The sequence below is a fragment of the Dermochelys coriacea genome, chromosome 26 (genome assembly GCF_009764565.3).
Source record: "Dermochelys coriacea isolate rDerCor1 chromosome 26, rDerCor1.pri.v4, whole genome shotgun sequence".
Lineage (NCBI taxonomy): Eukaryota > Metazoa > Chordata > Testudines > Dermochelyidae > Dermochelys > Dermochelys coriacea.
Window position 1 is genome coordinate 2,067,737 of NC_050093.1, and position 27,563 is coordinate 2,095,299.

At 57.7% G+C, this 27,563-nt stretch overlaps 1 protein-coding gene across 4 annotated transcripts in view; it reads left to right on the forward strand.

Annotated features, from left to right (window-relative positions):
* The window catches only part of LOC119848808 (G protein-coupled receptor kinase 5-like), a 65,245-nt gene extending 37,682 nt beyond the window's left edge, over window positions 1-27,563 (forward strand). The window contains exons 2-17 of one of the 4 annotated variants that reach the window (XM_043502940.1): window positions 1,449-1,544; window positions 6,392-6,504; window positions 15,590-15,667; window positions 16,073-16,173; window positions 16,302-16,394; window positions 16,488-16,551; window positions 17,325-17,465; window positions 17,861-18,051; window positions 18,671-18,708; window positions 19,582-19,671; window positions 19,905-20,113; window positions 20,817-20,954; window positions 21,401-21,538; window positions 22,259-22,390; window positions 22,935-23,798; window positions 23,873-27,563. In XM_043502940.1, the coding sequence (XP_043358875.1) occupies window positions 1,449-1,544; window positions 6,392-6,504; window positions 15,590-15,667; window positions 16,073-16,173; window positions 16,302-16,394; window positions 16,488-16,551; window positions 17,325-17,465; window positions 17,861-18,051; window positions 18,671-18,708; window positions 19,582-19,671; window positions 19,905-20,113; window positions 20,817-20,954; window positions 21,401-21,538; window positions 22,259-22,390; window positions 22,935-23,054 (1,742 nt within the window). In that variant the 3' untranslated portion in view covers window positions 23,055-23,798; window positions 23,873-27,563. Of the gene's footprint in view, window positions 1-1,448; window positions 1,686-6,391; window positions 6,505-14,624; window positions 14,674-15,589; window positions 15,668-16,072; window positions 16,174-16,301; window positions 16,395-16,487; window positions 16,552-17,324; window positions 17,466-17,860; window positions 18,052-18,670; window positions 18,709-19,581; window positions 19,672-19,904; window positions 20,114-20,816; window positions 20,955-21,400; window positions 21,539-22,258; window positions 22,391-22,934; window positions 23,799-23,872 lie in introns of those variants that run through there. The other 3 variants (XM_043502939.1, XM_043502942.1, XM_043502941.1) reach the window with 3 other exon arrangements.

Genomic DNA, 27,563 nt, shown 5'->3' on the forward strand with positions numbered 1-27,563 from the left:
AAGCGTAAACCCTCTCTGGTTTCTAGGCTCAGCTCCTGTGAAGAAAACCCATGTTGCGTCAGAACTGGAAGCGGGGCTGCTCCTCTCCTGCCTGGACCTGCAGTCAGGGAACGGTCTGCACTGCGATATTAATGCTGCTGGATGAGGAAGAGCCAAACATGTGTGTGACTGTCGGGGAAAGCCAGTTGCTGGTTGGTGCATTCAGACACAGCAGAGCTGAGGGGGACAGCGCACTCCATCTTGGGAGGCCAGGCTGAGCAGAGCTCGGCAGGCTGAGGGACTTGGTTCCTCTGCAACTGCAGCCATAAGCAGCACCATGCGGCTGCTGGGCGCTTGGAAACTGGGACTCTTTCCTGCCGAATCCTGCAAGGTGCCAAGCCCCTGGGAGAGGAGCTGCGCTCCCCACGATGCTCAGCAGCTCCTGGGTGCACTCAGTACCATGCACAACTGGACCCGGCAGGATTGGTGTCTTTGGGTCAGGCAGGTGGATCAGGCACAGGGCTGGGAGCCAGGAGTGCAACCGCTTGTGCGTTAACACACAGAAGTGTGGCGCTTTCCCTTCCAGCCACGGCAGGGCTGTGACTTCTTGGGCTGAATCCTCCTCTACTCCACCTGTAGCACAGGGTGACAGTAGCTGCCTGCCTGTGTGGGGCAGGGAATAACCCGTTAACAGCTTGTGAAGCACCCTGAGGCCAGGCCACGCACCGGAGTGGGCGCCTCCTGTTGACGGGCATGGGGCCTGGGAGCTGCTCTTTGTGGGGCCCGTCAGGCTCTCCCCTGTGCTTGGGAGCAGGAAGCTCCTCTCCACGTCGAGAGGCTCCAAGCCCCATAGAAGTCAAGGGGAGTCTCTTTCCCTTTGGCTTTGGATCAGCCCTGTTCTGCAGCGTGAAAAGGAGGCCGTGTGCTCCCTGATTCTGTGTTACTCCCGCCTTGGCCTGGGTGCCTGGTGTGAGCTGGGGCCTTTTGGAGTAAAATTGATCCCGTCCTCCCAAATTCCAATGCTCCAGGGATGGCGGGGAGCGGGGGAGGCAGGGAGGGAAACCTGCAGATCTAACTGTGGAAGCGGGGAAGTCCTGTAGAAACTGCTGAGAACGGGCATCACCTGCACTCTCTCTCCTTCTCCCACAGTGTCTGAAGCTGGGTTCAGGGCCAAGGTGAGGCTCAGAACTGGACCAAGCCCCTTCCCCTCTCTGCACCTCAGTTTCCCCTGGGGCAGAGTCTTCTCCCCCACATCTCCAGGGGGGTTTTGAGGACTGGGTTAAGGATGCATTGAGGACCTTGGCTGGTGGATGAAGCATCGCTGTCCTGATGCCATGAGTGCTGTTCCTCCTGCGTGAGCACTCGGGGCCAGTCCCTCCCTTCGGTGTCCAGGCTCTAATGACAATGGTCAGTGTCTCCGGATTAATTTCTCCTTCCCCTGCCCCTGCCCCCTTCTCTGTCCCTTGCAGGAGGTGGAGGGAAGCGGAAAGGGAGGAGTAAGAAATGGAAAGAGATCCTCAGATTCCCACACATCAGCCAGTGTGACGACCTCCGGAAAGGCCTGGGTAAGCAGCGAGCCGCAGCCCGGCTGCTCCCCGGAGCCGGCCAGCGAGATGAGCCTCGTGCAGGGACGTGCAGGGATTGTGTTGCAAGAACTGGCCAAACCTGCTTGCCGCAGAGCCTGGGTGCCTGCAGCGAACGAGCAGGTACAAGCCAGCGGGGAAGGAGGGGAGCGTGTGGGGAGAGCAGGCTGGCACACCAAGCTGCACTGTGCCCCATGGCCTCCTGCTCAGCAGAGAGGCCAAGAGCACCAGTGTGGCGCTGTAATGGGTACAGAGAGAGCAATGGGAAATGCCAGGGGCCAATGGGAAGCTCCATGCTAGGGCTCTTGCGCTTGACAACAAAGAATGTGATCATTTCCTGCCAATGCAGAGGAGAGATGCTTATCGGCAGCCTGAGGAGGGTGGGGCAGGGAGTCAGGAAAAGGGTCAAGGCTGGAGCTGGTAACCACTGCTGGAAAGCGGGTGTGCTCCCTGCATGCAGCTGGGGACACCTGCGCCACCTGTGAGAAGCCAGGCACTACCCCCCCCTATGCACGCCCACATCCCATGTGAGCGGGGAGTGGGGTGTGAGCAGTGCAGGTGGAAGGAAAGCGGCACCTCCCGCAGGGCAGGCCCAGACGCAGCTGCAGCACTCCCTGACTCTGTGTCACCCCCACCTTGCCCTGTGCAGGTCCCAGACCCGGCTCTCCACTCTAGCATCCTGGTGCACAAATGAGTAACCTGGCCTTCCTGGGCAGGGGTTGGGGCAATACATGTGGGTTTAGGGGGAGCTGTACTTGGGCACAGGGAATGAACTCCCCGGGTACAGCCAGCCTCAGTGGGGTGCAACCTCTCTGGAGCTTCCTTCCTACATCTGCAGCGGGGGTTTGGCCTTTCCCTCGGGTCTCCTGCTGACCTCAGGGTCCCGCATGACTCTAGGTGTCGGGGAGCCATTAGCTGCACAGTGCTCATCCAGCCACCTGCAGCAGCAGGCAGGCAGGCAGGCGGGTGTCAGTGTAACGGCGTACAGTTCTGTATACTAGAGCACCATATCTGCCCAGAGAGACACATCTCCTGCACCAAGGAGCTGGCGCTTCCGGGGCACCTGAGAGACCTGAGCAGGGTGGCTCAGGAGGGGCTGGGATGTGGCTCTTGCTGTGGAGGGGGAATGGTTGGTGCGAGAGGGGGCACGTGGGGAGGGGGCTGTTCTGGGGAGGGGGCTGTGCTCCAGGACCAGGGTGACGGAAGCTTCACGGCCATGAAAATGTGTCCCGGACCGTGAAAACTGATCTTTATGTGCTTTTATACAGATTTCATGGGGGAGACCAGTGTTTCTCAAATTGGGGGGCTTGACCCAAAAGGGAGTTGCGGGGGGGGGTCACCAGGTTATTTTAGGGGGGTCGCGGTATTGCCACCTTGACTTCTGCGTTGCATTCAGAGCTGGGCTGCTGGAGAGTGGTGGCTGTTGGCCAGGCACCCAGCTCTGAAGGCAGCACCCCGCTGCCAGCAGCAGGGCAGAAGTAAGGGTAGCAGTACTGCGACACCCCCCACACACACACACACACACACACACACCTTTTGACCTTTTTGGGTCAGGACTCCTACAATTACAACACCATGAAATATCAGATTTAAATAATTGATATAATGAAATTAACGATTTTTAAATTCTTATGACTGTGAAATTGACCAAAATGGACCATGAATTTGGTAGGGCCCTAAGGGGGAGGGAGCAGGGCAGCGAGGGCAGGACAGCCGTATGCAGGACCTTGGGAGGGACAATGCACTGCGGGTGTTCAGTCGGGGGATGACGGAGTCCCGAAGGCTCAGTGCCCACAGCCAGGCTGCAGCTTTCTTGGGAGAGTCGGCACAGCACATGCCAAAGAGCTGCCTGGAGCCTGGCCCTCGATGCTCTGCTGGGAGCCGGGAGGGTAGAGTGCAAGAGGGGTTAGGGGAGGACGTGCAGGTTGGAACTGGGAAGCAGAAGCATATCCTGTGTTTGCTGCAGAAGAAGTCGTTCTCCCCTGCTGTTTTTTGCAAAAGTGCAATCTGCAAGTAATCCTGCGTTCCCAGCATCGGCCCCCCTGCACACTCCCCTTCTGTCACATGGTCCCGTGTGCTGGCGTCGCCCGCCCTGCATGCCCCACTGCCATCACATGGCCCTGTGTTCCCGCCGTCAGCCCCTCTGCATGCTCCCCTGCCATCGAACGGCCCTGCATTCCCAGCATCGCCCCTTACCCCTCCTGCGCACTCCCCTGCCGTCACATGGCCCTGTGAGCCAGCATCCCCCCCCCCCCGCATGGCCCTCTGCTACCCCACGGCCCTGCGTTCCCGGCATCGGCCCCCCGCACGCTCCCTGCTATCACACAGCCCTGTGTGTCTGGCATCGTCCACTCTCCCCTCGCACACGCCCCTGCCATGGCATGCCCCACCCCCAGCCACGCTCTCCTGCCATTGCACAGCCCTGTGTGTCCGGCATTGCTCCCCCTGCCCCCCCCCCATGGCCCCTGCCATCGCACAGCCCTGGGTTCAAACCTGCTGGTAGTCCAAGGGGGAAGCTGGGTGATAAGCCCTTGGTGGAAGAGCTGGGTCTCTTTGTCTCTGTGAGGTGCCTGTCCCGGCTGCCGGCTCTGAGTCAGCTCCACTCTGGAGACATTTGCTCCAGGGAACATGCAGCCTTAGTGAATCTTCCCTTCCTGGCCCACCCCGCAAGTGCAAGCCTAGCCTTGTGGGGAGTGCCCTGGGAACTGGGTGCTGGGATGCCCTGGGTTCTGTCCCCAGAGGTGGAAGAGGAGCGGGGTCTAATGGCTAGAACAGGGAGGTGAGGCATTTCTCTCACTCCATTAGTAATCTCTGGGTCCCCAATGAAACCTCATGGTCAGCAGTATCCAAGGCAGGCGATGGGATGTAATAGCCAGGGCAGACCTGGTCCTCGTCCCTGGCTGGGATGATCCGTGCATGGCACCATTTCTACTCCTAGCCCAGCTCTGAATAATGACTGGGCAGGGCTCAGGAAGCCTGGCCCCAACTCCCCTGGGACCTTCCCCCAAAGCAGAAAGAGTGACTTGAGAAGGTAGATGGTGAGTGTCCACATTGAGGGCACTTTCCCTTCATAGAATCCTAGAATATCAGGGTTGGAAGGGACCTCAGGAGGTCATCAAGTCCAACCCCCTGCTCAAAGCAGGACCAATCCCCAATTTTTGCCCCAGATCCCTAAATGGCCCCCTCAAGGATTGAACTCACAACCCTGGGTTAAGCAGGCCAATGCTCAAACCACTGAGCTATCCCTCCCCTCCTCAGGGCTCAGACCAGACCCTCTATTAATGGGGATTTGATGGGGGAGTGACATCAGCAGTCCCCGTTTGGAGCAGACCTGGTACTTCCCTGTTCGGAGATTCCCTGGCTCCCCCAGAAGCTGGACTGAGCCCAAGAGGAGAAAACTAGCCCTGGCCCCCCTCCAGCCTCTGGAAAGCACTTACATCTCACAGAGCTGTTGAAACCCCGGGCAGATCTGCTGCTGCCCTCTTTGAGGGTGAGCGTAGGAGCCATTGTCCCCTCAGCACCCAGCAGAGTTTGGTGGAACTAAGGTTCTTGGGAAGCCCACACTGGGGCAGGCGCACTCAGAATCCAAGATAAGTGTGTCCTTCTCCCATGCTCCCTTGGAGATGTCAGTGACTCTTCCCATAATGCATGCTTTGCTCCTTCCCCTGGGACTCAGGATGCAACACCACTGAGCGGGTGTGTTATATGGCCTGGGAATGTGGTTAGGCAGAGGCCAGGGGCGGTTTCCAGCTCAGAGAAAGGAGAGAGCAGCGGGAAAAGACATTTGCAATATTTTAGTCTTGCTAGAACACACAACTGCAGCTGCTGGGGCTTTGGCCTGGAATTCATTGTGTGCAGCTGGGCCCAGCATGGAGCTGGGGCCCCTGTCACGCTACGCAGGGGAGATGCATGAGAACCCTCTGCCCTGGGGAGTCTCATGCATTCTCTGGAGAGAGAATTGCAGCAAGGCCTGGCCTAGGGTCCAGACGCACTCAAGCCTCTGGGAGGTCAGAGGCCACAATCTTGAGCCATCGAGGTGTTTGGGGAAAAGGGGCTGCCTGAGGGGGGCACATGCTGTCTTGAGGAGCTGGTCCCCTAGAAATCCCGGCCATGCTGTGCAGTGTCAGCTCCAGTGACTTCAGTGAAGGCGACAGGTGCAGTTTGTGCAAGCCAGCGTTTAACCCTTGCCTGCCTGTTTCTTGAACCAAGGCAGTGATATGCAGGTGCTCTGAGCCCTGCTGGCTGGGGGAGCAGCTTCCTGCCTTGGGGCTGCTTTCAGAGCCTTCACAGCGGGAGGCTGCGCAGTGGCCAACAGACGACATTGTTCATGAGGCAAGTCCGGTGACTCGGTGCATGGATCCTCGGGCCAGGGAAGAGCCCCATGGACATCCCTATGGCTCTGCCTCAGCACAGGGGCTCACCTGCACAGTTACCTGCTGGATCAGGGCTGAAATCACTGCTGGACTGCATGACTCACCAGCTGCAGCAATGCTCCCTTCTCCCGCTCCACCACCCAGTCTCCACCAGCTCAAAAGATAATCCAGGTGTGTGCAGGAAAGTGGCCAGTAGCTCTCATCCCACAGCCGGGTTGCACTATTGCCTGATGCAGCAGCGCTCTAAAGAAGCTCTTCTCTCCAGAGCTGCGTGTCTCGTTCGTCAGTGAGCTGCAGAACTCAGTCGTTTGGGAACAGAGCTGTGGAGGGTTACAGACTGGGAGGGCTCGTCTATCCGCAAGATGATCTTTGGGGCGCAGCATCTGTGGAATGGGCCAGTACGGACCATCGTGCACCATGCTTCTGTCCCATCTCCTCCTTCATTTTCTTTTCCAGAAAGGGACTACAGCAGCCTGTGTGACAAGCAGCCCATCGGCAGGCTGCTCTTCCGCCAGTTCTGTGAGAGGAGGCCGGAGCTGCAGCGCTGCATCCACTTCCTGGATGCTGTGGTAAGAGCCCCCACTAGTCGCCAGCAGCCCAGGGACTTTAGTGCTCCTGGGGTCGGTGCAGTTTGAAGCCAGGGCACCCTGCTGGTGTTCCTGGCCTACGTTGGGTTTTGGGAGGATCACGGCAGGAGGGATGTCTGTCGTGTATGGATTGCAGGGGGGATGACACTGTAATATATGGAGTGTAGGAAGTCCTGGGTTTGCTGTGTCGGGGGATGAGACAGGATGCAGCAAATGGAAAGCAATGGGATTCCGAAGGGAAGGGGAAAGTGGATGTAGGGGTGTGGGCCCCGGATCTGTGGGAATTCCCATGTAGCATTGGCTTTGCCAATAACGGATCTGTCTGGGAGCTGGAAGTCTCTCGGGAACATGTGCAGTGAAACCAAAAACCCACCCTGCACTGCGCACATAGCTCCTGATTGGAACAGTCCTCTGGAAACGTCCCACACTGCTTCACAGGGACTGGCAATTGCTCTTAAAGCCTCCTAGGGATGTAAGATCGAATGAGGATCTTTTGCACCATCCTATTGAATTCTACAGCAGAGCTGTGAGGGCCCAGTTGTGCAGGACTTTGGTACGAGGCATGTGCTTTAGTTAGACACATATGGTTGAACTGGGGCCATAGAGAATATCTCTGCCACTGAATTCTGTAGGAGGGTTCAAAGCTTCTTTCTGGCTATTCAAATGGCTTTGTAAATACCAGCCTACATAGAGGTGTGATTTCCTATGGCATTCTCTAGGATTTTTCCATGAGGGAGAAAAGGTCACTCGCCTTCCGTCTACGTTCTTTCCCTGTTGTTGACTTGTTAGGTGGTTGTGATGGACAGGTAGCTTCTTAGATGCCGGAGAAAATGAAATTGCTAAAGTGCACCCCTAGCACCAGTGTTGTGGGGGCAGTGCATTTCACAGCCCTTTCTAAGGCAGCCATGCAAAAATTCCATCCCGATAATGTGTAACTTCAGTCAGGCCTTCTAGTGAAATAATATCTTCGTGTTCTCAAGGGCTTTTTGTTTTTCCCCTCGAAGGTTTCCTGGTTCTGGAAGCATAGTCTGTCCAGCAGGGCTTGGTTTCACTCTGGGTCACACCAGAGGATTTGGGCTTTTTTCACTAGCTAACTTGAAGTTCTGATCTGAAATCCGTGTGCATCTGCTGTTACTCTCCTGATGCCAGGAGGCAATTTTAGATGCTGTTTAATAGAAAACGTAAGCCTCCTAGAATGATCTGTGTTTCCCATTACCAAATTGTTTATGTAACTGAGGGAGCTTTTGCCCTTCAGACTGAGAGGAGCTTGCTGAGTCCCATTTGGTTTGGGTCAGGGGAAAATCTCACTCTGTGTTGAAGGAAGCAGCCAGTCCTGCCAGCAATTCAAACTGGTGTATGAAAACTTAAGCATTTTTCTTTTTTTGCATAGTCTTGATGCATATGAGCGGCAGAAAGGCCGATCCAGTCATATGGGTGTTTAATGGGAAACACATGCCTGAAAAACAACCCTGGGTTTGTGTGAGGCTCTTTGAGCTTATGGAAGATTTAATAATTTAAAGAAAAATAATAAAAAAAATTTCTTGCCCATCTAAGTCAATTAAATAAAACTCCTCCAACCAAAGTTGGTCTGGTGGTTGCTGTAAGTGCAGGTATGTAACAAAGCCACAGGCTGTCTGTACCTTCTGGGACTCGCCATGTCTCCAGATACAAACCCTTTTGTTTCCAGCTAGTAAAATTCTGCAGGATGTTCCAGCTCCTCTTTCCACCACTGTCCTTCCCTTTAATTCCCTCCTGCCTCTCCTGTGGGCTGAAAGAGCAACACTACCCTTCCTCCTGACCAACCTCACGCATATGTGCGCCGCCTTCCACACCTAGCGTCTGTCTTAGCCCCTCATTCGTTGCAATTCAAGGTGTTGATTTAGATTTTGCGACGTGAAGCATGTAGCTTCTGATGTTTCAGTGAAATTTCTCATCCAAATTTCACCTGGAAAAATGGGGAGAACATTTTTCCTGAAGTCTTGGTGAAATATGTCCCTGTTCTTGACCCAGCTGTGATGTCAGTTTCTAAAGCTCCAGACTGTTGGAGTCTGGGGTGCTTTAGAAGCAGTCTCTCCTCTTTCACACCGCGAGCAGTCCCTGCATTTCAACACCAGCGGCTGACAATGGTTAAGCATCGCTGTGCACCAGGGTGATCGCCACGTTATCAGACCATTCTCTTGCATACCTAGAAAGGAAAAATGTTCCTGCGCTATCATGCTGGAGAACTAGGTCTCTAAGCTAAGACCAAGCCTCTGCCCTGGTTCAAATGCACATCTTTACCACTTAGCTATGGACAGGGAAGGCCCCTCTGCTTGGGGAGTCCATCTCCCACACAGCTGATAGAATGGGGGTCTTGTAGGGCATTGTAGGCAGGTCATATATTGCTTTATGCTGTTGTCTGAGCTGGCAGAGTGGGGAATGCTTGGCTCAGTTAGCAAGTAGAGTCCCTTTGAGCCTCATGTGGGGTCACTCTGAGTCTCGGCACATTGTAGAAACTGTGAACTGGAGAATACAGACGAACACAGCTGCTACTCTGAAACCTGTGAACTGGAGAAGTTTCACAGACTCTGGCCCGCCCCATCCATTCTCTATGGATTGGGAGAGACAGTCTCTGGGATAACTCTAGACTGGTTCAGGACTCCAATCCTGGCTCTGGAATCTCCTCCTGAACTTGGGAGCTCTGCCTGGGAATGGCTGCATCCGGATACCCCTGGTCTCTGGCTCTCTGCCCCTGATCTGGCGGGTGTTGGTGGGTGGGCTACAGTTCTCTGGCGTTGGGTGGGCTCTGACTCCTGTGTGCTCTCTCCCAGCTGCTGTTTGGTGCAATCATGAGGTCAGATTCGGTTTGGCACGGCCCGGGGAAGGCAGCTTTGAGTACAGCATCATAGAGCTGTCCCCTAAGCTTCTGCACTTGGGAAAATTCTCTTCTGGCCTCTTCCAGGGCCTGGTGTGCTGCCAGAGCAGTGTCTAAGGCTGGGTTGGGGCAGAGCGTCTCCATTGGCCCAAGTGTCTGTGCATACGCTGGTCTCATTTCACTTGGAAATGTCCCTGCCCGGCCCTGGCTGTGATTTGCAAAGGGCAGTGTGGCTTCCTGGCTGGGATTACGGGCACCCCAGCCCTTTGTGGTGTGCATGCCATTGTTCAGACCGCGCGCAGGGCCCTCCGGGCATGTTGGAAATTACAGAGAAGCTAATAACAGGAGGACTTGTGGCACCTTAGAGACTAACACATTTATTTGAGCATAAGCTTTCGTGAGCTACAGCTCACTTCATTGGATGCATTCAGTGGAAAATACAGTGGGGAGATTTATACACACACAGAGACATGAAACAATGGGTGTTACCATACACACTGTAAGCAGAGTGATCAGGTAAGGTGAGCTATTACCAACTGGAGAGCGGGGAGGGAAGAACCTTTTGTGGTGATAATCAAGGTGGGCCATTTCCAGCAGTTGACAAGAACGTCTGAGGAACAGTGGGGGGAGGGAAACATGGGGAAATAGTTTTACTTTGTGTAATGACCCATCCATTCCCAGTCTCTATTCAAGCCAAAGTTAATTCTATCCAGTTTGCAAATTAATTCCAATTCAGCAGTCTCTCGTTGGAGTCTGTTTTTGAAGTTTTTTTGTTGAAGGATAGCCACTCTCAAGTCTGTAATCGAGTGACCAGAGAGATTTGAAGTATTCTCCAACTAGTTTTTGAATGTTATAATTCTTGACGTCTGATTTGTGTCCATTTATTCTTTTGTGTAGAGACTGTCCAGTTTGACCAATGTACATGGCAGAGGGGCATTGCTGGCACATGATGGCATATATCACATTGGTAGATGTGCAGGTGAACGAGCCTCTGATAGTGTGGCTGATGTGCTTAGAGAAACTAATGACCGCGGCAACTGCTAACAGTTCGGTAAAGCCTCCCCAATGCCCTTCTTGTCTGTGAGAAGCCTGTGAACAGGGGCTAACCCCTCCGCACAGCTGTGGGTTTTCTCTTCCTGGTAGGGCTCCAGGTCTGTTCCGCTGTTGCATACCTCCCAAGCCAGGCAGCCTGGCATCATACCAGGGGCAGTGTGGCTCTACGTGCATGGTGTTCTGTCGTGAGCCCCAGGAGGGTACTCAACGCGCCGTCTCCCTGCTGACGGTCCCAGTAAAGAAACCAGTTTCCACTCTTGAGTAGTGTTTGTGATGTGGTGGGGCCCAGTTGCGCTGGGGAGCGGCGCACACAGGCAGTTCCTGCCCTACAGCGCCTACGATCTAACCAGGTGACAAGGGACCACGGGGGAAGCACAAGGTGACACAGAGGTGGGTGCTATTGGTGTCACGGGCAGCAGACCCAGCACAGCAGTTGCCTAGCCATTGTCGAGTGTGGTGTAGGCCTCATGGTGGAAGGGAGCTGTAAGGAGGGATTGGGCCAGCAGTGATTACTCCAGAGAAGCCAGGTGAGCAAGGCAGTGCATTAAAGACACTGGTTAGGTTGTCCCCCACTCACACCTACCTGCCTTTTGGTTTTTTCTTTCCAGTGGTTCAAGAACAAATTTTTTTTTTTTTTTTTTTTTGGAGTCATTGCTGGTGGGTTTCAAGTGACCCCCCCATGACAGTCGGGTGTGGTGTAAAGTCCCACCTGGCTTACAAGGTCTCTGTCACACTGGAAGAGAGTAACTCTGCCAGTGCGTTGCACCCATTGGGTGGAGGAGATGGGTGGGCGGAAAAATTGCAACCCCAAATCTCAGCCCAGCACGAAGGAGTGGGGATGTAGAGCACGCTGAGGGGGTTTTAATGCCCAGTGTGTGTAGTTTGCTTGCTCTACTGGTGGATTTACAATTGTGGGGGCTCTGTCAAACAGGCATGGTGCCTGGGGTAAAACTCAGGTCCATTTAAAAGCCAGTTTAGTGAAACCTGGGCAAGCCCCAGTGTAGACACACTGAGATTCACTTAAAACTGGGTATTTCAGTTTAGCTTGTGCCTGGAAATTTACCACTTCAGGCTAAATTGTTGAAAACAGGATTAAATTAACATTTTGGTCCACACAGGGTTTGGCACCAGATTCCCTTGCTTGGCTTGCAATTGTTCTGTGAGGTAAACCTTAGCAGCTGTGTGTGTCGCCTAGGCCTGAGTTGGGTTTCTGAGCCCCTCTTCCTGGCCCCAAGGTAGAGGCTGGACTCTCCCGCTGCAGCATTTGAGCTAGTGCAGTCAGTTTAGTTGCTGAGGGAAGTTCCATGTGAGGCTATTCTCTAAAATGTGCTTGGGAGCCCTGATGAAATGGGTTTGGTCTAGCCATGAAACTGCTCTTCTAGCTGTCCGTCCACACGCTCCCCTCTTGGCACTGACAGCCTGGCTGGAATACGGGCTCTGCAGCCCAGATTTTGCCCCTGCTGCACCTGTGCAACCCCGTTGTCTTTGCTCTTGTCAAAGACCAGGCACCCCTGGTTTGCAAACTGGTCAGGTTCCACAGCAGTTGCTGAGGGCCTGACCTAGCCTGGCCGGCAGAGCCTCTGTTGCTGGTGGTATTGAGTGGGATGAAGGAGCCCGTCAGACCCCAGGGATGTGGAGATCAGGAAAGCATTTTCACTCCCTGCTCACTCCTTGCACAGGTGGAAGGGTGAGGTTTCACCTGCCTAGGAAGGCAACAGGGATTGGGCACTATGGGATGCTCCAATGATCTAGCTTGACATACTGCAAAGGGGAAAAGACGTACAATGTGTAACACTGCAGTGTGTATGAGGCTGTCTTGTGGAAATGCTGTAGGACAGGGCCTGTGCCTGCCTGGTGCTGCGTGGGGGTCCTGGTCCCGGGGCGTGCGTCTCTTAATTCTGAAGGAAAGATAAACTGCACTGCTTTGGTCTCATCCGGCCTCCTGCAGCGTGCTGCCATCCGGCTCCAATTGTGAGCCATCCCCACAGCCCCTTTGCACGGCGGGCTGGTGGCACTCACGCTGGCAGAGCTGGCTTGTCGTGTTGTGTTATCTCCCCTTGTGACATTCCTGAGGGCACATGTGATCCACCCTGCAGCACCCCTGGGACTTGCTCTGGGATTACTAGCAGTCTCTGGGCACATCCTTGCCGGGTGCCAATGGGCTGGTGCCTCTTCACGGAGTGTGTTTTTCTTGGCACGTTGGCTCACAGAGGCTGCATGCCTGGGGGCCCTTGCAGGCTGTGCTGGCTTGTTGCTGGTGCTGGGGTTTGTTGCGGGAGGGAAATGTCACACATAGGGAGGGGAGGGAAATCGCCAGGGGCCACGAGGAGGCCCACGAGGAGTGCCATGCCTGCAGTGCACCAGGTCACATGTGGCACTGATGCCAGAGAGTTGCTGAATTTGCCTTCTATCCATGGATGAATCGCTGACCTTGCGGGTTGTCCTCCCGAGTGAGGGGCGGGAGGTGGGGTCCTAGTGGATTAAAGCAGTGGAGGTTGGGAGTCAGGACTCCTGGGTTCTGTCCCTAGCTCTGGGAAGGGAGTGGAGTCTAGTGGGTTAGAGCGGAGAGGAAGGGGGCTGGATGCTGTCCCCAGCTGTAGGAGCAGACATGGGGTCTAGCAGGTTAGAGCAGGAGGCGGGGAGTCCAGACTCTTGGGTTCTATTTCCTGCTCTGGGAGGAAATGTGGCCCTGTGGCTAGCGCATAGACTCTGCCACTCACTGTGTGATCCTGGGTCCTGTCACTTAACAAATCAGTGCCTCAGTTCCCCATCTGTAAAGTGGGGCTATGGACAGCACCCTGGGTCATGGGAGCTCTGTCTTGGCAAAGTGGACTGGTAACAGCTTGGTCCCTTTACAGCCCCCTCCCTTTCCCTAGCTTCTTGGGGCCTCGGTGTCCAGCCGGAGCTGCCCTCCAAGGAGACCCCCCCCCAGCGCTGTAGTTCAGGGCTGGCTCGGAGAGGCTTATGCAGCTCTCAAGGGACATTCCAGCCTGTTTGTTTCTCATGGCTGTCATCCAGTGGTCTTTTTATTAAGGAAAACACAGATGTCACTTGAGCCTTGAGAATGAGGGCGACCCGGGAGCCATCCCCGCTATGCTGGCCCTCCAGAGCCTATTTCCGTCCTTCCTGTTTAAGGCAGCCGAAACCTGGGACAGTTTTGAGAGCACCTGCTCCATTTTATTCCCCTGGTTGGCTCTCTTTGCAGCCCCCCTTTATTAGGGGACCGGGAGCTTAGCCTGCTTCACACCTGATCTGCTGCACTGTGGGAGAGGTGAGTTCTGACCAAACCCTTCGCCCGCGGCTCATCCCTGCCTCTGGGGGTCATTCCTGTGTCCTCCGTCTCCTAGCGCCCGGCCGAGTTCCCAAAACACTGGCCGAGGGAGCGGCAGGTCGGATTTTAATAGCCGCAGAGCGTGGCTCTTGGAGGAAGGCAAACCGCCAACACCCAGTGGGGAGGCGTGGGTGGGGAGGTGGAAATCGGGGAGGAATGCTGGGAGGGGCTTGCAGGGGCCCCATGTCGACAAGAGCAAAGTGGGAAGGAGACACCAGGGAGGTTGTCTGGGCGCTTGGCCCAGGGTAGGTTTTCCTGGTGTGGTTGGCTTTTTAATGAGGGTTTGGCTGCTCCCGTGTCTGGGAGCTCGTCCCCTGCTCTCTGCCGGTTCAGGCCCTGCAGGCCCGTTAGTGTTGGCGTTAGCGCCAGGTGGGCCACCGGAAGAACGAGCGGCTCTCGGGCAGAGTTGGCAGAGTCCGTTGCTGCCTAACAAGCACCGTCGTGGGGGTGACTGGGGTGTTTGAGCTCTGGCGGGGTCCATGCCCGCTTGCCAGGGGGAAGCCGAGCAAAGCCAGCTCTCCTCTGCTCCTCCACCTGGACCTGTGTCTAGGAGGCCTAGCAGCGAGTGCTTAGCAGAGCTCTGGGGTCCCCGAAGGTGGGTGAATCCCCCTGAGCAATGTCATGTTAGCTCTCCCCAAGGCAGTGTGCGAATCCAGGCTGTTCCGGCTGGTGGCTCCCCCGCCTTCGCAGTTGCTCGTTGTTTGGTTATAAATGGCTCCCACTGTCCGCACAGCTGTTCTTTTGTTGGGCTGGTGGTTGGGAACATTTGGCTGTACGCCCCCCGCCACGTTGGCTTCCTGCCTGTCCCAGGAGCCGTACTGCAGGGAGGGGATTGTTAGCCCAGTGCCAGTCACCCTGAGCGTGGGGCAGAGACCCACGAACATCGACACTCGCCAACAATAATGTCACGCAAGTAAATGCAGTCAGGCCCTGTAGGGGTGCCCAGGTTGCCCGGGAGCCGTCCGGGGCACCGGCCACGATGCCATGGCAAGCAAATTGGTGCTGATCCCATGAGCTGCAGCCTCAGCCCCAGTGGTGCCCAGCACAGGGGCAGGGTCTGTACCTGGGGAGCGTGAGCACCACACAGAGCCTGTCCCAAGACCTTGGCAGGCAGGCCTGAGCTGGCAGGGGATGTCATGGCCAGGCAGGGGGGAGAGCGTCTTGGCAGAGCTCCAGCACAAAGGGTGAGAAAAGTCAGGTCAGGCCAGGCCTGCTGGCCCTGGGACAACTGGGGCCAGGGCCTGGTGCTGAAATCCCTTCGCAGTCCGGTTCTGTAATGCTGCCGGCCACTTCAGCTGCGGAGCCCATGCTTGGTGCCAGAGCCCCCTGGATCCAGGGCAGCATGTGGCCCATAGGGTGGAGAGCGGCGAGGGCTGGCGCTGTGGGGTTTGGGAGGAGCCCTAGAGCATCCAGTCTGGTCTCCAAGGCCAGGTCTTGATGTAAGGGCTGGAGGGGGAACCATGGCGCCTCCGAATACTCGGCAGCGTTCCCTCTGTCAGGAGGCTCCCTGGCAGTGCCAGGCAGCGAGAGGCAGAGGTGTGGAACCAACCCGGTGTCTGCCTTGGTGGCACCCTCGCCCTTTGGCATTGGTGCCATGGTGAAATGGCAACGCCGTGCCTTGCCCATTGCTGGGGGGTGGACCCTGGGGGCCGGCTTCACAGCTATGGGCTGTACCTGTTTGGGTCTGGGGTTTTGGTTTGAGCCAGGCAAACCCTGGTGTGGTTCCAGCCAAGGCTGGAGCGGTGCTGAAATGCACCAGGCCTTGCAGAACAACAACGGCTGGACTGTCCAGCCCGGCTCAGTCTGACACCCCTTTTTGCCCCGTCCAGATCGATTACGAGCTCTCTCCGGATGAGCGGCGCAAGGAGATGGGCGACGAGATCATCCGAAGGTTCTTTAAAAGGGAGGTGAGTGTGTGCCCGGTCCCCCTCGCCCCCAGCGTGAGCACAAGGGGAAGGAGGCAGGCAGAGGCTGGCCAGAGGGAAGTGTATCTCTGCCGAGCAGCATGCTCGCTCTGTGAGGGGAGGGTGCCCCTTGCTGGCAGCATGGAGAAGATGCAGGTCTGCGTCCCTGCCGGAGAGTGGGGTCTCAGCTGCACTTTCTCTCATGCTGCTCTTGCTGGGCTAGACAAGGTGTGAGGAGCCTCGCTGTAAGTCCCTGGGCTGCCTCGGGCTGGACACGGCAGCTTGGTGTCTCCCATGCTTCCTAGCCAAGAATTGATCAGGTCGGTGGAAAATACCCAGGTGGGGAGCTGGCTGGGCTTGGGGACGTCAGCCGGGACTCAGACCTGCCGTGCTCTCCTTTCACCTCAGTCTTCAGACTACATGCCGGAAATCAGCCAGGCCCTCATGAAGCAGTGCATGGAGAACCTGGAGAAAAGTGCCTGTAAAGACCTCTTCAGCAGCTGTCTGGCGTAAGTACTGGGCCCGGCCTTTAGCGGCGCTGTGCGTGATACGGCGCGGCCATGATCCGTGGGGCTGGAGAGGGGTCCTCCAACGGGCAGCCAGGAGAGCAGAGCTAATGTCCCCTTTTCTCCCCCAGTCCTATGCACGGGTACCTGAGTGAAGTGCCCTTCGCCGACTATCGGGACAGCATGTACTTCGAGCGGTTCCTGCAGTGGAAGTACTTGGAGAGGTGAGTGAGGGCTGCTGTCTCCGGGCTGCATTCGACTGAGCTGAGCTGGGATCTTACGGGCCTTAAACATGCCTCGCGGCTTTGTCGTTTCAGGCAGTCGGTGACCAAGGACACCTTCCGGCAGTACCGGATTTTGGGCAAGGGGGGCTTTGGAGAGGTAAGGCTGTGCCTCCAGAGTGGGGGGCTCAGGGGCTGGGCAAGGGCTGGTTTCCCTGGGCGTGGCACAGGCTCTCTAGCCTCTGTGTAAAATAATCCCCTTTGATGGCAGCACTGGCCCGGCAGGCACTGGTGCCTGGGAGATGCTGCCAGCTGGTGAGGCCCTGGCCTCCAAGCACTGCTAGCCGCAGGAGCACTGGGTAGGGGCCTTTCTGCCAGGCTGAGGGGGCCTAGCCCAGAAATGAGGTGATTCAAGCTCTGAGAGGCCAGTATGTGGGCACAGCCCCATGGTGAGGGGCATGGGCACAAGGGCATTGTCTGTCCCTGTCCACCACAGGGGAGTCTGGGGCTAGCCGATGGGATCGTGCAGCTGGGCCCTGCTGGCTGGCCCCTGGGCTGGCTTTGTGTGGCGGGGGGGCTGCTTGGGGCTGGCTGAGTTGAGTGGCCTGCACTTGGCGCATTGCCCCAGACTCAGAGGAGCTTTGTAAAGACAATTGGAGCAGATAAGTCAGTTTGCTGCCGGCCAGGAAACCCCACGATCCCCTCGGGGAAGGCCCCTTGCCTTTCGCCCAGATGGGATCAGGAAGCTGAGTCGTTGCCCGAGAATCTGTTCTCCTGGTGGCTCTGGACAGAGACGCGGCTTTGGTCGGGCCTGGAAGGATAATGCCAGGCCTGTGGCCCAGGGGTCTCTTCCAGCTAGTCCAGTCCCATCTCCCAAGCACCAGGCGCTGCCCTTCCCGGCCTCCTCACGCTGCACTGTGTCTGTGCCTCCAGGTCTGCGCCTGCCAGGTACGAGCCACAGGCAAGATGTATGCCTGCAAGAAGCTGGAGAAGAAGCGGATCAAGAAGCGGAAAGGTGAGGCCATGGCCCTGAACGAGAAGCAGATGCTGGAGAAAGTCAACAGCAGGTTTGTGGTGAGTGTCGCTCTCCCGAGTGCTGGGCTCCCAGCCCCTCCTGGTGCTGCTGCTTGCTCCCTCCTCTGGTTCCGGGATGGTTCAGGAGCCCTCCTCCCGGGAGCTGGCCATCGGGGGGACCCCGCTGGGTGTCAGTGGGATGGAGGTGCCCCCACTCTTCGTCACATGGGTTGGGACTGGCGGTGTTTGTAAAGGGGTGGCTGGGTTTGAAGTGAAGCACGCAGAATGGGGGTGCCATGGGGACCCAGCCGGCATGCACCCCTGTGCCCTCCGGTCCGTACAAGCCAGCGACTGCCCCCACCCGTAACCCTGATGCTGCCATGGCGACAGGCAGCTGTTGGAGGCCTGCCTGTGGCGAGGGTGCCAGCTTTGACTCTGCTGGGGTGTTCTCGCAGGTCAGCCTGGCCTACGCCTACGAGACGAAGGACGCGCTCTGCTTGGTGCTGACCATCATGAATGGGGGCGACCTCAAGTTCCACATCTACAACATGGGCAACCCTGGCTTTGAGGACGAACGCGTCATCTTCTATGCGGCCGAGATCTGCTGCGGGCTGCAGCACCTGCACCAGGAGGGCATTGTCTACAGGTGAACGGGCCAGGGGCCTGACTCAAGCCGGCCATGGCTCCCCGCGAGAGCTGCTGGGGAGGAGCTATGCAGCAGCAGTGCCTGAGCTGTGGGGTTAGGAGCATGCCCTGTCCCGCTACTGAGTACTTGCTCAACCAGGGAGGAGATGGTCCCTGAGTCCCTCTCTTTCTCTCTCTCTGTCCCCGTGCCAGGGGCTGGGCAGGATCGCTCCCTACAGGACTCCTCCTGATCAGCTGGGCATTCGCAGAGTTCTGCGTGCTGGCCCCAGGCCTCCCCTTCCCTGCGCTGCTCTGTGCCTGTCCTTTCAGGCTCTGCACACTGTCAGGCCACAGCTTTCCCCAGGCCTCGGGTCTGTGCTCCTGGCACGAGATGCTGGGCCATGCCCTCCCTCTTCTCTGACTAGGATCTAGCCCATCCTCACAGCCTGGGCCGTGAGACCCAGCTCCCACGAGTTAGTGGCACCAAGCTGGCCAGCAGCGTCCAAGTGGCTCTCTTGGTCCCCCAGTGCACTCAGGTGAGCTAACGAGCCCCAGCTGGCATGCACTGCCTGTGCAAACGTAGCCGTCCCTGGGCTGCCCCGGTTGTCTCATTCTGAGCTGGGCCTGTCTCTCCTCCCCAGGGATCTGAAGCCAGAGAACATCCTGCTGGATGATGATGGTGAGTGGGAAACGTCCGGGGGGAGCTGCTGCGGTCTACACGGCCCCTTCCCAGGCTGGTGGGAGCGTGAGCCCAGCTGGCCCCTCCTGGCCGTTCCTTGGCTCTGGCTCTCTTCATTGCGTCGGCTTGCACTGCGTATTCCACCCTGGCCGGCCCCCAGCCCTGAGCCACCTCCGGGGCGGGGGACGGGCTCCCTCCTGCCCCGGCTGGTACGGCTCACCCCACAAGCTGGGAGTGACGGTGCTGGCGTGGGCTCAGCAGAGCACTAGCTGGAAGCAGTGCCTGAAACAGCAGCCCCCCGATCCACATTCATGTCAGGGTGAAGGAGGCAGACAGGCCTGCTGGGGGGGGAGCAGCTTCAGGCTCTAGGCATTAGGCCTGAGATGCCCCCCTGGGAGCAGTGTCTGGGCCCACGTGGGGGCAGGGGCAGTGACTCCCAGGTCAGACTAAAGGTGGAGGCTCTGTCTGCTCCGCACTAGGGGGTGCTGAGCTGGAATTCCCCACCCAGCTCCGTGCTGCTGCGCTCACCCATTCGCCGCATTTTGCAGTTGCTGGGGGTAGAGGTGGTGCCATGCTCTGGGATGGGAGGGGACGATTGTCATGTTTAATCAAGCTGGCATCAAGCGCTCTGCCCCCTTTGGGAGTGACGTTGCATGCATTGCTTTGCTCCTGAGGTCAGTGTCTCCCTCTGTTCCCCTCTGGGACTATCTTCCCGAAACCCATCTCCTTGGAATAGCCCAAGCAGCAGATGCCTCAGTCCCCGAAGGGCTGCCTGCTGAAGGGAGGAGCAGCCCATGGAGCTGGGAACGCCGGATGGAGTGGGAGTGGTGGGCAGTCCCACCACTGAGCCTTCTGATTTCCCTCCCGCGGCAGGACACATCCGGATCTCGGACCTGGGGCTGGCCATTAAGATTCCGGAGGGTGAGATGATCCGTGGCCGCGTCGGGACCGTCGGCTACATGGGTAGGTGGTGGGGCTGCCCTCGCCGGGGGTAGAGCAGTGGGAGGCGGCTGGAAGCCAGAGCTCTGGGCCAGGTGCTGGTGTCAAGGGGGAAGCCGCTAGGCAGGACGGCTGTGCTCTGTGGCGGGGCCCTTCTCCCACCTGTGGGCAGCCTGGCCTCGGGGCCTGGCTGAGAGCTGGCGAGTGATTCCGAATGGGGTTTGTTTGAGGGCTGTCCCCTGCTCTCGCCCTGCCAGCTCCAGAGGTGATTAACAACGAGCGCTACACCTTCAGCCCGGACTGGTGGGGGCTGGGCTGCCTGATCTACGAGATGATCGAGGGGCAGTCGCCGTTCCGCGCCCGCAAGGAGAGGGTGAAGCGGGAGGAGGTGGAGAAGCGGGTGCAGGACGAGCAGGAGCTGTACTCCGACAAGTTCACCGAGAACACCCAGGCCATCTGCAAGATGGTGAGCTGGCAGCTGGAGCCACCGTGCTTTGTGCCCATCCCTCAAGGCCTGTGTGTCCGCAGCGGGGGCCAGCGCCCTGCAGCAGGGGTGTCCAGGCCTGCTCTGCTGGGGGCCCTGCCGGCAGGGCCAGATTTGTGTGTATGTGGCCCCTCCCTGACCCCACGCGCCCGCTGTCTAGAGCCTGCTGCTGCTGTCAGCCGCAGACACTACCCAGCTTCCAGCTCTGGTGAAGAGGGGAAGCGCTGAGAGGAAATCCCCCGCCCCCGAGACACAGCTCTGCCAACCCACCCCCCGGGGTAAACGGTGTTGGGTCGAATTCTTCCCTCGACCGGGCTGCCGCCTCTTGGGGAGGTGGGTTAGCTCCAGCCGCGGGAGGACGTCGCTGCCACATTCGATGTGTGGACACCGCCCCAGCCGCTCTGTGAATGGCGGGTGATGAGACTCTTGTTGATGCAGCGTGAGCTCGCCAGGCAGGGACCGTATCACTGGGGTCAGCACCTGACGCACTGGGGCTCTGGGCTCATTGGGGTCTGGAGGTGCCACTGTCCATACACAGGCTCCTCCCCAGGCCGGGTGCCAGTGCTCTCCTGTGCGCCAGGCTGTGGGGGCAGCGCCTGCCCGCTCTATCTAGCCCGCTGCGCCGCGTTCAGTCCACATCGCCCCCCCCCCCGTGTGACCACTGGGCCTTGGTCCGTCTCCCCAGCTCCTGACCAAGGACCCGAAGCAGCGACTGGGCTGCGGGGAGGACGGGGCCGCCCAGGTGACACAGCATCCATTCTTCAGGACCATCAACTTCAAGCGCCTGGAGGCCGGGGTCATAAAGCCATCATTTGTGCCAGATGTAAGAGCCCAGGAGGGGCAGGATGGGGGCGGAAGGGCGGGCAACATGGCACAGGCCAAGCACCGGCGGGGAGGGCCACGAGTCTGTGCTAGGCCAGTGGTGATGGGCTGATCCTCCTGTGGGTGCACGTTGAGTCTGAGGGGGCTGCCTCCCCAGCCCAGGGGCCTCTAGCACCAGGGGAGTGGGCCCTGGAGCATGCTGGGGGCGGTCAGTCCCCTGCCCCATGCTGAGCACTCTCTGTGAGTCGTTCAGCTCTGGGGTATGGGTCCTGGGGCGGTCAGTCCCCTGCCCCGCACTGAGTGCTCTCTCTGGGTTGTGCAGCGCTGGGGTATGGGCCTGGGGCGGTCAGTCCCCTGCCCCACGCTGAGCGCTTTCCATGGGCCTGGCAGTGCCCTGGGGCAGTCAGTCCCCTGCCCCACATTGAGCGCTCTTCGTGGGCCCTGCAGCCTCGGGCCGTGTACTGCAAGGACGTACTGGACATCGAGCAGTTCTCCACCGTCAAGGGCGTTAACCTGGACCAAACGGACAGCGACTTCTACGCCAAATTCGCCACGGGCAGCGTCTCCATTCCCTGGCAGAATGAGGTACGGGGGCAGGGGGAGGGATTCAGCCATAATGACCGAACTCCCCCCTTATCCCACTGTGTGTCCCTGCAGACAGTGCCCCCATGGCTCTCTCTGGCACAGCAGCTGGCAAGGAGGGAGGCTGAGTCCATGTTGCTGGCCAGGGGGCTCTGGCCTGTCTGCTTTCTCCATAAGAAGATTGATGCCCTGATTCCCGACCCCTCTGCCTCCGTGCCAGGGCTGTGGGGCGCACCAGGGTGTGCAAACTCCTCTCAGGCAGGATGGGTGGTGGGCTTCCCCCTTGGGCAGCTGGTTCCCACGGCAAGGTCTGGGAGGACCCCACCCCTCCAGAAACCATGCTGGGGCAGAGCCTGGGGGAGCTGGGATCCAAGCCTCTGCCCTGCAGCTGCAAGCCCTGAGGAGGGTGGGTGGGAATGGAGCCTGGGTGACCCAGCAGGAAGGAGCTGCCCTGGGAGGAGGGGCAGGAGCCCCATGGCTTATACTGAGGAATACAAAGAGCCTGATCCTGCCGTAGCCCCATGGGGCTGTCCCTCCTCTTGCTGGCTCCCAGGGATGGTAGCACCAGTGTGCTGTCACCCCAATGCATCCAGCTTGGCCAGCCCCCTGCTCCCAGACACACAGGGAGCCTGCCTCTGATGGCCTGGGGGACAGTCCCATCTCTGGGCTGCCTGTGGCCCCAGGCCCCTCCCGCTGAGCTTTCACCTGTGCGCCTCTCCCCAGATGATCGAGACCGAGTGCTTTAAAGACCTGAATGTGTTTGGACCAAATGGGATGCGCTCCCCAGATCTGGACTGGAAGCAGCTCCCTGAGCCCCCCAAGCGCAGCCTGCTTCAGCGGCTCTTCCGGCGGCACGTAAGGCCCGTTGTGTCTACTGCCCACGGCCCCTGAGGCGTTTGCCCCGGTCTGGGACCCTGGCCTTGCTGGGGTTCCCCCATGCACTGCAGCAGGTGCTCGAGACTGCCCCGCTCCACACCTGCTTTCAGCCAGCACCTACAGCCAAGGCTGGCTCGACGTTGACCTGCTCCGGCCCAGGGGAAGCCAACGCCCCTTCAGACCAGCAGAAGGCATCCCATGGCTGAGACTGGCCCGGTAACCCCACGTAGGCTGTGTGGACGCCTTTGGCCCATGCCGGCCCTGGCTGGCTTCTGTGCCGTTGGTATGAAGAGCTCAGGTGCCTGGCCAGCCCTGAGACCTCCCTCCCTGGGTGGGTATCTCTGCCCTGCTGGGCTGCTGCCCTTGCAGACGTCCTGGCACTGAGGGAAGGTTCCTGGGGTCTCTCTAGTAGCCCCTCCCTTGTCCCTTGCCTTCCTGGCCAGGCTTATCATGGGGAGCCCATGGCTCGCAGGCGGGAGTGGCTGAGCCCTATCTGACACTCTCGTCCCTGTCTCCCCTGCAGCCGTCGGACTACACCATCAGCACCAACACACACTCCAACCTCACAGTGGGCGTGAACTCGCATCCTCCCACGGCCAACTCCGCCGGCCAAGGCCGAGCCATGGCGCAGACGCCTTCCTGACCCCCCCTGCTCCCATGGAGACCCTGCTCCGTTAGAGCCAGCACGGGCAGGCCCAGAGCCCGCCCGTGGAGCTGCCATCCTTGCCTTCTCAGGGTTACCGTGGATGTGAAGCTGAGGCGGTTGGCGCCAGAGCTGGGGTGAGGGGCTGTTCCATCACCCTGCCCCGCTGGGCTGAGTCACTCCTTGAGGCCGGATGGGAAGATGCAGCCCCCTGCCCAGGACCGCGTGCCAGATACTCTCGCTGCACTTCACCCCATCCGCCTTGCCTCTGGGCAACCAGAGCCCACTCAGCCCTGCTCCCGGGGCCCATCGCGCTGCAGGACCTGGCATGGCCGCATGCCAGACACAGACTGCTCAAGGAGCCTGGATCGGGGGGGGGGTGTGCGTGTGCGTGCGCACGCGAGAGGGTGGAGTCGGTGTTCGTTGTTGACCAATAGCTTCCTCGCCCAGCTGCTCCCGCTGTGTCCCCCTCACCCCCCACGCAGTTCCTGTGGCAACCCTGCCCTGGGAGGTACTGTCGGTGCTGTGCCCACCTGCATCTGTCGGGGAGAGGGAACTCCCCTGGTGTCGCACCCCTGCCTGTGGGGTCTGGATGAGAGGAGGGGTGGGGCTCACAGCCCAGGTGGGAGCCCCTAGCTGCTCAGGCTGAATAGGGGCAGGCCATAGCCAGCTGGCTGCAGAGACCTGGGGGCAGGTGTGCAGTGTGTATTGTCGCTCCTCTGCTCCTCTCAGTCCAGGCTGCGGGTCAGGATTGAGGGGCACCAGTGGAGCTCTGGGCTGAGGGGTCCCAAGGCTGGGGTAGCTGGGGGGGGCTTCAGGTTGGGATTGAGGGGCACCAGCAAGGTTGGGGAAGCCCATGCCGGGGTAGCAAGGAGGCTGTTTGAGTGGAGTAGGACCCAAGGGCCCTTGAATTTGGGCCACGAAGGCCATCAGTTAGTTGCACCCACGCTCCCTTGCTGGAGAAAATTGGTGAAGGGAGCGATGAGCAAACCCCTTCTCCTCTCACTCTCCCCGCAAACCAGGCACCTCTGGCTTCCCGCACCGCTTCTGTAATCTAAGCAAGCGTCCCAAAGAGTCAGTCAGTCCCTCTCCGACTCCTGCCCCTGCCCTCGGCCCAGCGGGAGGTCGCTCCTGTTTCCTCGGCTGCCACCTACCCAGGGTCGAGCAGCCTACGACGATAGCTCATAGCCTGGCCCAAAGGGTGAGACTAAGACCCCCTGACCCTGCATGGGAGAGTCTTGCTATGGGACTGGCCACGGCCCCTGGGCTGCCACTTGCCTAGAAGTGAGCCATGGCATGGGAGTCATCTTGGTTCGGGCTGGAACGCAGGTGGCTGGGAGGTGCTGTGGGCTCAGGTGGGACCTGAGTGCTGTTGCTGAGTGGGTGGCGCGGGGGGGGCAATCTGTTTTCATAGCACCTGAGCCCCAGTGCTTGTTGTCTCATGGTGAACATTTGTGTGACGTTGGGGGCCCGGCAGCGTGCAGACATGGGCCGTGTTTTTATCTTTAGGGCCTCTGCTGGCCTTGTCCCTGGGAATCTGTCACTCTTAACACATTTGGTGCTAAAGCAAGAGCTGCTCTCAGCGGAAGAAAACTCAGGCTCTAAGCAGGGGAGTGAAAGAGTTTCCAAGGAACCATCCCCTAGCATGAACTGCTGAATGTGCACACAGCATTCGCTCAGACTTCAGCGTGACTCGGATGTCTTCATACAGCCCTGGGTGCCTCTTTGCTCCCTTGCAGAGGCCAGAGTAAAGACCCTCTCTCTTGTCCCAGTGGCTGGTGTCCCTACCCCCTAGGGCTGGGTAGGGAAGGAAGCCCCCAGCTCTGCCTGGTGCTAGCGACGTCATGAGCTGTGACAAGGGAAACGCGTTTCAATTCTTCTTTATGTGAAACAATTCCTTCCTCTCCACCCCCCAGGTCAGTAGTTGCCAAAAGAGCTCCTTTGCAAAGGCTCCTCTCTCGAGATTGGCCCGTGAGGCTTTGTTGTCCCAAGAGCCGGGGCTGGCAATAACAGACTCCTGATCCGGCCCAGATCTGCCAGGCTGAGAGTGGCAGACTCGTTGCACTTTGTGGCTTTGCCGATTCCAAGTCCAATCCCCATTCTGTTCTCTGGCCTCACCGCTCCTTGGGGAGCTCGATGGCAGGAGTGGGCCACGAGGTCCAGAGGGGGACACAGCCCGAGCCGCTGGCTGTCGAGGGAGCTGCATGTTCTGCCCCGCTGCTTGGCTCATTGGAATCCAAACAAGACGCTCCGTGCAGACAATCTGCCCCATGGGACTCGTGTCCCAAGGGAGGGGCTCTCTGATGTGGGGACCAAGATTAAAGGCAGGCGGTGCCGTGCAGTCCCACTCAAGCTCTCCCTCTCGTCATGCCAGGAGCAGCGGGTAAAGCTGGCCACCCAGCTGACCCCTGCCATGGTCCTCTAGGCCTGACCAGAGCGCACCTTGTGAGCTGTGCCCCAAAGATTAGCCATTTCTGTCGGACTGACACCTGCCCCCGTGGTAAGAAAGGGTATTACAGCCTCATGCCTCTCCCCTTTCTCAGCTGGCGCGTGAGCCATGCCTGTGGTGACCTCCGCAGGTCCCGCATTCGAATTACTTCCAGCCTGAGCATGTCTCCTCTGGGGAGGGGAAATCTCTGGGAGCACCGCAGGGCGATGGGGTTCCAGGCCTGGCTGGACTCCTGATTGCTTGGTGGCTGTGCGGGAGGAATCTTCACCTCCCCAGTCTGGTTTGCACTGGTGGAACTGGGAGCTGAGTCCCTACTGGTGGCAGCTGCTGTGTAGGCTGGGCTGGGGCCCATCTCTCACCTGGCTTTGAGACCGGCCCACACGACAGCTCTCGCCAGCAAGGCTGTGGCGCTGGAGACTTGTGGGTCCCATCTTTGCCAGTGCAGATAGAGCTGTCGGTGCTGGTGAAATAGAGGGTAATGGCACATGGGTAAGGCTGCTCCCAGGGAGCATTGCTGGAGCTAAGCAGTTGGAGTCTGGATTTGGTCTCTGGAAGTGTCTGTGTCCCAGGCATTGGTTTGCCTGGACTGGCGTGAATCTCGCTTTACCCTGGTCTCGGCAACCTGCTTGGCTAGAAGTGCAAAAGATCAGGGGGAAAACAGTGCAATGTTGCGGGAGGTTTAGATGCATCAATGGAAGATGTGTCTAAATCCTCTAGACTGTTTAACAGCCTCAACCCAAATTAAAAAAACATTGATCCCTCTGCACTCATGTTACCAACAGGAACCGAAACAGAAAGTGGTTCCAAAAAGTTGTGTTCTTGTTTCCTTCATGCATTTCGCTCAGCTTGGAGGCAGAAATTAGGTAGGTTGGTGTCAGTGGGTTTCACTTCCTGGTTCTCCAGAACCAGCCCAAGATTGCAGAATGTGAATTGCAAATGCTGCAGGAGGAGGTGTAAAACCAGACTAGGTGGTGGTCATTGACACTTTCAGGTTGATCCAAACAATTGTTAAATTCTGTGAAACACTTCATTTAGGAAAAAGTAACTCTTGGGCCTAGATGACATGACTGTCCCTCTGAAAAATACAAACTGATGGCTTTGGTGTAAATGAACTGGGAAAGATTGTTTCAGATGCCATGTCTCTTATCCATGCAGTCTCAGCAGACATCCTGAAATAATCCCTGCTTGGTTTTTTGAATTCTGTTTTGGGGGCTGGGCAGAGAAAGTTTCATGAACATGATTGTATCCTGTTCCATCTCATCGGAGAGGAAAGTGTGTTCTGATACCATTGAAAACGGGGCGTGTGAGGGAGAAAAATAGGTGTGTTTGTTAAACAGACTGAGAACTGCCTTTTGCTGAAAAGATGCTCTGTGACCCACGGACCTTGTCCAGAGAGAGACTGTGTGCCACATGGACAGTGTCTGTTTCTATGCAAGGACAGGGTGCTGGTCTCATGCCAGTTTCTCCAGTGGGCAGCCCTGGGGATTCCAAACAAGACTGAATTTCCCCCTTGCAAAAGGACATCTGTATTTTTGTATTTTCCTTTCTCTCAGCATCCATGGGCTTTGGATTGGTTTTTTACACTGTAAATTCCTGGTTCTGGTGTATTCGGTTTGGTTTTTGTACATTTGTAAACATTTGTAAATACTTATATGGTGAGTGCCTGGATGTACATTTTAAAGCTAAAAGCAGCAAACCAAGCCATGTGGTGACTTGTACACTTCTATGTTTCAGGGATATTTTTATAGGGAATTTAAAACAAAACAAACCCAAGCTCTCAGAGGAAAAAGAGGATGTCGCTTCACCCCAGTCGAGGAGAAGCCCTCTTACTCCGCTGTATTTTTGTAGTAAGCTTTTACAACTTTCTAATTTGTAATTTAATTACAGGACTATATTTTAGGTTGGTTTTCTTTTTTTCCGCTTCCATTTTGTAAAGCACTGAAATTACATGCATGGTCATTTTTATTTTTTGGATTGTGCCCTTGTAACTTTCGGATATACAGGTATTTTTGGTTTTCCTGCCCCCCACCAGTAACAATATACACACCTTCCCCTAGAAA